This window comes from Pinus tabuliformis, chromosome 7, assembly GCF_031772625.1.
Source record: "Pinus tabuliformis cultivar Carrire ecotype Pingquan chromosome 7, CPIR1, whole genome shotgun sequence".
Classification (NCBI taxonomy): Eukaryota; Viridiplantae; Streptophyta; class Pinopsida; order Pinales; family Pinaceae; genus Pinus; species Pinus tabuliformis.
Window position 1 is genome coordinate 1,468,402,205 of NC_142293.1, and position 11,228 is coordinate 1,468,413,432.

General features: G+C 33.6%; 2 protein-coding genes across 2 annotated transcripts; both read right to left on the reverse strand.

The window, feature by feature from the left end:
- Positions 1-8,502: 8,502 nt before the first annotated feature.
- Positions 8,503-8,979, reverse strand: LOC149253340 (uncharacterized). Its single transcript, XM_089454450.1, has one exon. The coding sequence runs from the start codon at positions 8,977-8,979 to the stop codon at positions 8,503-8,505; it is 477 nt and encodes a 158-aa protein (XP_089310576.1).
- A 27-nt stretch (positions 8,980-9,006) lies between these two features.
- On the reverse strand, positions 9,007-9,606 carry LOC149253341 (uncharacterized). The gene has a single exon (XM_089454451.1). The coding sequence runs from the start codon at positions 9,604-9,606 to the stop codon at positions 9,007-9,009; it is 600 nt and encodes a 199-aa protein (XP_089310577.1).
- Positions 9,607-11,228: the final 1,622 nt, after the last annotated feature.

The following is an 11,228-nucleotide window of genomic DNA, read 5'->3' on the forward strand; positions in this document are numbered from 1 at the left end:
CAGATACAAGTGTTCCCCAACCTGAAACTCTTGAAATGATCTATGCTAATATGTATAACTATTCTGTCTGTCCCGTACTACCTTCAAATTCCTTTTAATAACATGCATTTTCTATTGCATCTATGCCAATATATCTGGTAAAATTAATAACCTACTCACTAGATTATTCCAACTGATGGGAGTATTACAACTCAACTGATAGAGTGTTTCAAATGAAAACATTCTCAAGGACTCCTAATACCCATTATTATATTCAAAGTGTACTAGTGGAAGATACTCTTCCCACTTCCTTTGTTGATGCATGACATACATCCTCAACATCTCTTCAAGAATCGTGTTAACCCTCTCCATCTATCCATCTCTCTGAGGATGATAAGCCGTACTGAAATAAAACTCATTCCATCATCACATATGCTTCGTTGATCATATGCTTTCACTTGGTTGTTTTACCATTTCTTGGGGAACCGCTGCGATGAATGGCCTTCTTAGCCAACCTCTTGACCTTTATTTGTTCTGAGTAGTTCCATCATGAACAGAACTAGTTTCTACCTTTCATAGCACTCATTCCTCTTGAAGGAGTCCTCCTTCAGCCCTTTCCAGACTCCCTAAACATGAAAATATTTCCAAGCACTTATCTTTTCAAACTCGTTAAAGTATATCAAAATACATCTACTCAGTATAGTTTTAACCCTTTTTCAGACTAACATAGACTAATTACGAAAAAGGAATACCTTAGTCAAACATGGCTAAGGGTTTATCATGAGTATTGTTTTCTGCCTTTTCGGATTGAAGATATTATTTATGAAAATAAACCTTTGGATTTTCTTTTTCTCCTCTTTTTCAATCTCACTAAACATGAAAAAATAGTTGAGTTAATCCTTCGATGGACTCGTAGAAACATTAAACAATGATGGACTCATCGAACATGGTGATATCAAACCACTCCTTCTTAGTGACAATCATCTTCATCCTCCAGTCTCGAAAAGCCAATCCTGATGTGGTAGATGATCATCTTCATCTTCATGCATTAGGATGACATTGATGTGTGCTTTATGAGAAGGAAGGACAAGCTAACTTGGGGAGATCTCTACAAGATCAACTACTATTCTTGGTTGTAAGCTCTCTCCTATTTCTATTAATACAAAGAGTATATAATTTTCTCATATGCATTATGTTACATTTACATTCATGTATTTAAATCCTTAGCTGATCCATTAAATATAGTAGTTAAATTATGTTACATAGATGTTGTGGATCTATGCCCTGTTATGAATGTATGTGTAGGTTGTAATTATAACAATAGGAGCTATGATTGGAGTTTACGAGACAGGAGGAAAGCAAATCTTGTGATGGATTCTAGGTAAGCCTCTTTACCATTATTCAATTTATCTAAGGGATATCCTATATTCTTTTCTTTCTGTTGTTCTAAACCAGTCTAATAGGTCTAAGGAAGTTACTTTTCTCTCCAATCGTAAATTTTGAATAAAAAATATATCTGACACTCCTCCTATTATTATATGTTGTGACATCACTATTTAGGAAAATTTTTATTAAATAAAATATATTTGATATTACTTAAAGAAAGAGTTACGTTGGAAAATAACTAAGTTAGCTCTACAAATAAGAGTGACCCATTTGAGCCATGGGAAAGTTTATCAATCTAAGAATTAATCGTCCTCTCAAGGGAAATTTTCGATATCTCATTAAATACTTGCATCTATTCATTGTGAAGGATCATATTCAGTATCTGATTATCACAACTCTTCTAAGAATACCCGCATTATTTATGGCTCACACTTAGATCTTTATGTAGTTTCTATGGCTCACATTTTGCATGCAATACTCCTATGGCTTTCACTTACATTCTAAACATCACATTGTAATTTGGCACACAAAGCTCATTTCTCATACTTTGAAGCTTTCATTTGTTTGGCTCGCTTAGCTTCAAGGATCACATTTCTTCATGACTCACATACTACAACAGTTTTCATTTATATGTGGAGTCATTATTATACTCCATGGTTTATATTACACTACACAGTGACATTACAATTTTTTAGGATTTGATACTACACATTGACATTGCATTTGCTGCGATTAAACAATATAGAATGACATTGCATTTTGGTAGGATTCGATACTACACAATGATGTTTCATTTTCTAGGATTCAACACTACATATTGACATTTCATTTTTTGTTATTTGATACTACATAGTGACATTGCATTTTTTGGGATTTGATACTACATAGTGACATTGTATTTTTTTGGGATTCAATACTGCACAGTAACAATGAATTTTTCTTCGATTTCATACTACTTAGTGGCATATCTATGTTTTGTGTTGGATTTTACACTACACTGGTTTCACTAAACTATACTCTCACTATGTTATACGCTATGGCATCATTACAAGTGATACCAATATGTTAACTTGGTGGTTCACTATAGATGTCTATGTGGATCGCTTTATTGGAAATTGCATTAATTTGTCATCTTTGAACAAAGATTCTTATGTTGCTTGCCCAGTATTTGTATAGGATTGTTTGATATCTATTAAAATAATGTATGGGAAATAACTTTGATATGAGACAATGACCTATGTAACAGTGCGATGGTGACCTATGTAACAGTGGGATAGTTACCTATGTGAGATAGTGACCTATGTAACAATGGGTCATTGACCTATGTGAGACAATGACATATGTCATAGTGGGGAAGTAATCTATGTGAGATAATGACCTTGCTCGTACGATACATGGATATAATGATGACACTTCATAGTGATGATGTTACTTGATAGTGAGACACTCTCGATATTTATGGTACTTATCCCAAGGACATGGATGATGATACTTAAGACCATGATATGATAGAATCTCACTTAGACTTATCGTAGATTAGATCATTCAGTTCATAAACATAGTTGTGAACTAAGTTTCGTTGGCCCTAGGTGGCCTAATGGAATTAATGCTTAAATTCTTATGTCTCATGATGTTTATATTCTGTATCTCAACACAACATTTGATGAATATATAATAGAATAAGACTCTAATTGGGTTTTATCCCTTTTGGGATTTTCCCCTAGTCTCTCATCTAAAGCCTAACATCTCTATTGTGTATGTTTTTCTTCTATTGGTCTTACTGTTCCACTACATTTTTATGTTATTGTTATTTCTACACGACTTCTTATGGTGTTATGATGCAATGGGGTGAATTTAATATTTAAATGATGAAAAGATTGAAATATGCAATTATCTACAACAAAGAATAATATAACCCTAAAAATGAACAAAACTCATTAATTGAAAATTCGGTGTCACTATGAAAAGGTGGACCCTTTAAAAAGATTTTAGAATAAGAGAATGGAAATATTCAATGGTTCTTACTTACAATTCATTTAGTGGCATGAATTTCTTATATTGAAAAATGGGAGAATAGATTATATCATAGTCATATATTTGTCAGTAGTTTATCCACATTGAATTCTTTTTAGAAATAATAGTAAAATGTGTACTTGTAGGCTAGATATGAATTTCAATGGTAATAATATTTGATGTAAAAACTTGAATGATCAATTTAAAGTTATACTAAAAAAATAATTAATGAATGTATGGCTAAAAATACATATTTCCTGGTTAAATTGATCATGCTTCCTTTCTCTTTATGTTTTTCAATTTCTATTTGTTAATAACTGAATATACTAGGTATTAGATGTTTCCAACATAACGTTTTTTTCCTAAAACAATTGAGAGTGACATTATCACTATAATAATATATGTTAAACATGATTTTATTTATAGATGGAAAACAAAATTTTATTTATAATACATTTTGTCCAATCATCCATCTCCATATCATTAATGTTTAAATTTCACACTTCTTCACTTTAACTATCTATCACCACTTTTTAAAGGTAAATTAGAGAAGCTTATTTACAATGTCAAAGAAAGACATCTTGACATCAAACAATATACATCATTATAATGCAGGAGCATCTAATCTCCAAGTCAAGAACAATTGACTAGACCTATGGGTTTTGATTTACCAAGGGAGTTGGTTCCCTAATCAAGTTTAATTATTTAAATTAAAAGTATTTTCCCATGGTTCTTATTATTGTGCATAAGTGATGAGAATGAAGAGTATTGTAACCGGATCTACTTCTAAGAAGTGATTTCAAGAATGTTTAGAAGAGTTAGAGAGATCTTATAGTTAGTTAGATCAACTGAGATATATGCGGATCTAGAGAATCTTGAAATATGGATTTTTTGAGTAATTAGTAGATTTGGGATGGATTATCATTTCATAATCCCTTGTCTAAATATGTAGGATTAGAGATAAAGTAGATATATACGAAAGTGTGAGAATAGTAGAGAGAGGATTTGTAGAGTAAGGCCAAGCATGGCCAAAAGGGTAAGAGGGTATGAATCATATGTATATCAGGCCAAAATAGGCCTTGTACATTATTTGTACGTATTCATAATAGAGGAAACACTTGGTTCGAGTTTTTGGAATCTCTCTCAAAAATCTTTGTTTATTATTGTGTTGAATTGTATTTATGCAAACTATATTAAGTGCAAGTGTGTTGCAAGACTGTTATAAATAAGCTTAGGAGGGGGAGAATATTTAGAATGAAAATTAGAACCAATGCAAAGAAGGCCATAACACCTTTGAAATAGGGTTGAACCCTTCCTTTATAATAGAAATTATTAAGATTGTGATCATGATCAACAACATGATCAATGATTCAAAATCAATAAAGGATTGAAGAGGAGTGTAAGTCTATTACAGGTAACAGAGGTGTTGTAGGACTGTTAAACCTATGGTGGACCCATTTTCCCTTGAATCAGAATAGATCAGAGGTGCAGTGGAAGAATAGAGTTCCAAGAATCATGAAACACTGAGGTGGAGTGTGATTATATGTTGATTATGCATTCAGGCATGTGATAGTAGCAAGGACATAACGAAGGAGGGAGTTGAAGAATTAGCTTGTGGGAATTTTCCATTTTAGAAGGTCTACCAAATAGAGGAAGTCAAAGTGTTGACTATGTTATTTATCATTAGATAGGGAAACAAGACCAAACTTCTATATAAAGAGCACATTTAGAAGATGGAGATTCCCTAGAGAGTCCCCCCTAGAGATCCAACCTGAGGTGATCACCAAAACAGTGGGATGACGTGGATGTTTCTTAATGTGGAGAAGACCAATGAACATAGCAAAGTTTTCATAATCATGGGGTGACATTTTTTTATAAATCGTCGATAGGTCATAAAGAGATGGAGATGTGAATTTTCTTCTTTCGTAGGTTCTGTTCCTTAGGGTTTTTAAGTGGAGTGCATTGAAACATTTGTGTGGTTGAATGTGTTGGGACATCAATAGACAAGAGTCGAGGATGACTATTGATGTATACTTTTTCCATTCCCTAGGTTTTATCTCTTAGATTTTTTTATGGCAGGCTCAAGTGAACATGATTAAAAAGTTTCAAGAACCATACTCACAATTTTGGTCACATGTAAAGTGTTGGGATAAAACCATTAAGGGATTATAGCTTAGGTGCATAAGTTGTATGGATGTGGGTTATGTTCATGTGAATATGCACATCCATTGTGAGTATGTTGTAGTTGCAAGTGTTTTTGAGAAACGAGCCAAAATAAAGTATAAGGGCTACAAGCCAAGGTTCTAGCCTACATATAATTGTAGGATAAAAAATTCCTCCCTATGCTCTTATATGAACTTGTGATTCATAAATGTGTGTGTACATGCACTAGTATTAAAATAAGGTTGGTTGCACACATGTTATACGGTAAAGCTTGAATCTGATGGTTTTATACTATACCTTTACAGCTCCTCCCACTTAACTTTAAGCAAGTTTTAAAAAGGAAGATTTATTTTCTTTTGTTAGGTTAAAGGAAGTGCCTTCTTCATACAGATTGACACAATTAAATTTTCTCGGCACCAAAATAAGTTTAAGAAGAAAATTGAACCTACATCACATTACCTCAAAATATTAGTAAGGCATTTTCACTTAGCCATTGAATATATCATAATATAAATAGATAGGTTCATTTCCTACCACCCTTTTCCTTATTGTACCCCGACAATTGCATACCTTAGTTTATTTGATAATTTGGTTTAAAAACCTTGTAAATGACATAGTGAGGTGAGATTTATAATTGTTTTTATGAGCATTTATAATACATTATAATGTACACCTTATTTGGAAAGGTATAAGTTAGGTTGATGTAGGGAATTGTGATATTAGATGAAAAAGTAGCTATTTAAAAAATTTATTCGTTTGCTTTTTAAATTTTAATTTTTTTAATAATCTTCGCTTCCATGAGAATGTCAGTCCTTCACTCCTACGGTTTCGGAAGGGATCGCCAAATCTCTCTTTCCTTTGCCGCTGCAAATTGTCACGTCGCACAAATATATCAAATATATCGAATCGTTTCTCTCTCTCTATATAGCCAAAAAGTTACAACAGTAATCAAGATTTGTGGTTGTCTCGCAACACTAACACTCACTTGATATTGAATGTCATTACTGATAAACAAATCAGACTCAGAAACGTGTTTTATAAATTGTTTATGGAATAAATATTCGTTTTGATAAGTTCTATGATGTGATTGGTCTATATTTTCTGTGTTTATTTCTTGGTTACATAACTTATTCACCAATTTATCATTTGTATCATGATAGAAATTTGGAAATGGCAATTTTAAATTCTAGAAAGATATAATAATTATTTTTAATAAATGGTTAACATTTTTTTCAAATCATTAAATTTTATTATAAAAATTAATATTTATAAAAATACTTATAATATTTCTTAATTAATATTAAAATCCTAAAAATAGTAAATATTTTATTAAAAACTATAAAATTAAAAATAAATTTGTATTTTTAAAATTTACTTCTTTTAGTGAAGTAATTTTTGTGTTGTAATGTATGAATGTGTAACATCTATACTTTTACGCTTAAATATAATATTTCTTAATATATGAAATTATCTTTTCTACATTAATATTAATATTAAATATTGTTAAAGGAATAAAATTATAAAATTTTTGATAAAAAAAAAAATTAAAATTACAAAAGTGAAAGCACATTTGCATTCTTAAGATTCAAAAAACTCTTTCAATCAAATAAAATCCCTTTCTAATAGAATAAATGCCTCCCCCACCCCCACATATATATATACAGATACACCTCAATAGAATATTATTTATTTCATCATACAATATGAGACGTTGAATTCACTTCTTATGCTAAAAAGACACATACATAAAATTTGTGATACATTGTAGTTTACATTACATTCTGTTTACTAGCAATTGTACCAAAAGGTACAAAGAGAGGCCGATAGATTTATGAAGTTGGAATTGTTGAATTTTTATAAAAGGTCGGGCCACCTTCTCCGCTGCTATTGATATTGTACAGTTTATTAAATATGAAATAGAGTAAAAGATATAGGAGACAGAATAGACTGTGAATGTAAGATCTTTATACTGGAAGTGAAAAAGAGAACAAAGTAGCATGTCAAAGCATAAATACTTAAAGAAAACCACAAGACTTTCTATTCATTCACATGTATTTAAAAACGTTGACATTACTGAAACAAAAAAGAAGAGAATTAGAAAATTTCATGTAAATGCATTTTATTTTAAAAACAAACAACTAACCACTCTATAAATGTCATTGCAGAAGCCCATGTAAGGTATACATATTCCTATATGTCTTTTTTGAAAACAAAAACAAAGATAAATTAACGTGAGTAGCATAACATCTAGCATTCCATGAAATTTTTTGAAATTTTACATATGGTCTACACATAGAGACATGTTTGGTAGCTAATAACTAAACATATATACAATGAAAGTATTATTTGGCTTCTAAACATATGTACAATAAGAGCATTTTATTACATATAGATGTAATTGACAATGAGCAGGTAATCATATATGCAAGATAGGGCATGGCATTGGGAACATAGTTGTTCCTTCAAATGACGCTGCATTTTTCTGTGTGTGTCACTTTCATGGATGTGAATTGTTATCTTGAGTATTTCTTTTACCTTCTTTAACAATTCAATGGTTGGATGCAAATGGTAAAGAGGCAATGTTTGCTGGGGCAGGATGCTAAATTTCTTGGCAATACTCATACAACAATCATAAATAGCCTGTATCCATACCTGTTTCCATCCAAAAATAAAATATTGTAAGTGACAATGGATGTGTTTGACGAAAGCATGTTTTTTAAAGCGCTTAAGTAAAATAAATAATTTTTTAAAGAAATTTCTAAATTGCAGTGAATGCTAGACCTTGTTGTTCATGGCGGGAAATATTTTGTTTGAATATTTGAAATAAAATAAATGATTTCAAACTAATATAAAATCATATGAGGTTAAATGTAATAGAAAGAAAATGTATGTGAAATTTGGTTATTGCAGCAAGTGGTGTTTACCATGTGGGTAATTCTGGAAAACAGGTTGTACGATTGGCTAGTTTATATTCTCCTGCATAGATTTTGATGCAAGCAATGATTCCTCTTGTTGTTTACGCTTAAGATATGGATTCTTGTGCATTTCTGCAATGCGTGAGAATGGGAATGCTGGATTGATTTGAATGTCTGCCAATGAACGCACTCTTGAAATTGCAGTGAATGTTAGCCCTTGTCGTTCTTTGGTGCCGATGTCTACTGTTGCTTTGTCTAATGTCATTCCTTGTGACTTGTGTATCGTTAAAGCCCATGCCACTTGAAGTGGTATCTGATGGCGTGCACCCCTCGTGATGGGAGAAATGGGTACATATTTTGGGTGTGAAATGTCCCATGGTGTTCCTTTGTATTGTATAAAGTTGACAACCACAAAGGATGGTAATTCTGGGGGCTTTGAACCAATAGAATAAAATATTGAGATGACCTTTCCAAGCGTGCCATTGACGAGGCCTGCATGTACCCATAAGTTGCTGGTGAGCATAACTTTTTGTTCATTGCATAAGAGCACTTATGCAGGCAAATGCTCAGCTTCCGTTGTAGTAGGATTTCTCTGCCTTTGTTGTTTTGCAGAGCAAAGTGCTACTGGGATGTTCAATTTTTTAAGCATTTTCTTATTATGCAAAACAACTGAGTTGTTTATTGCATATAGGTGCATGGATTCTTCAAATGTGCATTGCTCTTCATGTGTAAGAGACGAACTTGTTCTTGACATTAGGTGTTGCCAATCTTCAAGTGTAGATATTCCATTTCTGAGATTTGTGAGTATTTGCCGGAAAGCAACCTGGGACGGGCTAGCTCCTTGTTGACGAAAAATGGTTGAAAGTGTTATGAATATGTCGAAGCTGCGCCAAAGTGCAGTGCCACGCGATGTCCCAGCGTATAAAGGAATGTCTTTTACAGGTGGTAGCTGGCCTAAATCTCCGACAAGGATAATTGAGCGATTACCAAATGGTGCATTTCGATGAAGAGGGAATGCCTGTCTTAGACGATCATCAATGCGAGTAAGCATTTTTGGACCAATGAAGCTCATTTCATCATTGGGAATGTACTCTACATGACGGAGCTGCTCTTGCAATTGTAGGAGTGGTTGGCCTTCAAGAGGATGCATTGTTTGGATAGGGATATGAAGGGCAGAGTGAATTGTGAGGGCATTTATGTTGAAAGATGCAACGCCTGTTGGTGCAAGTAACAACAAAGGGTTTTTGTTTGCTGGTGAGTTTTCCACAAATGCATGGTGCAGACATTTAATCAAATGGGATTTCCCTGTCCCAGCTATTCCTTGTATGATGATTTTGCATGGGGGTTTTGGCGAAGGGGTTTTAAAGTGTGAAAAAATAGTGGTGAAGGCTATGTTTTGGGTAGGAGATAATGTGTGATCTTGGGGAAGGTTGCAAAAAGAATGATGTTCGTTTTGAATCCTTGAGCGGTTGAATTCAACAAAATTTATGGCAGTTTCTTGCAAGTGGGGAGGGATAGTATTATGTGACCAATTGTGGTTGGCATCAAAGTCGCGGTAGCCAATCATGTCAAGGTCATCAATTGCAATATTGTAACCTGGGTGTAGCTGAGAGAGGATTTGCCATTCGTTCATCTGCATGGAATCAGGAGGGATGTCGGGGGTAGTTTGATCTTCAGTATGTGGGGTTTGTGGGTTTTCAATTTCTCGATGGACATGCCATGGTGTATATGTACCCTTTTTTTGTTCCCAGTGTGCAACAATTTCTGCATCAGTTGAACCAATATCATTGGGGAGTGTTCGAAAGGGGAAATACAATAGTAATTCACTCCAGCAAAAAGTGGCATAAGAAGGATCATCAGAGGAAGGAATGACATTGTAACGGGGCAATACATGTACAATCATTGGTGGGAATATGTGTTTCCATTGGTTTTTTTCCGCTGGGAAGAATATGACCATGAGCGTGAAGCTTCAAGGAGGGGCAGTGATTCCAATGAGACAGGCCTGTTCATGTATGCAAGGATAAAGTTTGGTGTCAAACCAGGGTTCTCAGTATCTTGTGAAACACGTTTGAAAGCAGACTTATTGACATTCAAAGACCGAAATGTACGGCTGCTGAGAGAAAGAGGTAACTTTTGTAACATATGGCATATTTCTTGTGCTCCAATGTCTCTATCTGCAATGGTTTCTGTAAGGAGTTTTCGGATAACAACAACCGTAGGTGCTTCTGGAATGGCACTTTGTGATAGTCGTGATAGCATCTGACGGTAGCTCTCAGATCTTGTTTCTAATTTTGCTGCATATTTTGAAATATATTTTAACACAACATGGTGAGAAAGGACTGGTTGGCAATCAACATTTGCTCTCCAAATAGAGAGGAGATTGGCATTGTGAATATTCAATCTTTCATCATTGTGTGCAGGGACATAGGTTTTATGACCTTTATCATCAATGAAAAGTGAAGATGTGGACTTCAACTCCCATGGTACTCCATACCGACAGCTAAGTACATTGTCTTTCTTGCGAAGACAAGAAGACTCATGACACTTTGTATGACGTTGAATGCAGTTGACAAGCTCTGTATAGTCTTCAAATTGATTGGATGTGAATATTGATGCTGTGTCAAGAAGACATGGGTTATGAATTGTTGATTGCTGAAGCGGAATATTTCGGTGCTCTGCTTGAGGTGGATTCCAGGCAGTTACGTAGTGGTCGAAATATTTTTGTGCATTAGCAATTTCTAATGCATTGTTCCAGTCAATTATGTCCATGTT

What these genes read in the sequence shown, in the direction of transcription:
- LOC149253341 (XM_089454451.1), bottom strand. Translation starts at nt 9,606, where the DNA reads ATGCATCCTCTTGAAGGCCAACCACTCCTACAATTGCAAGAGCAGCTC.
- LOC149253340 (XM_089454450.1), bottom strand. Translation starts at nt 8,979, where the DNA reads ATGCTCACCAGCAACTTATGGGTACATGCAGGCCTCGTCAATGGCACG.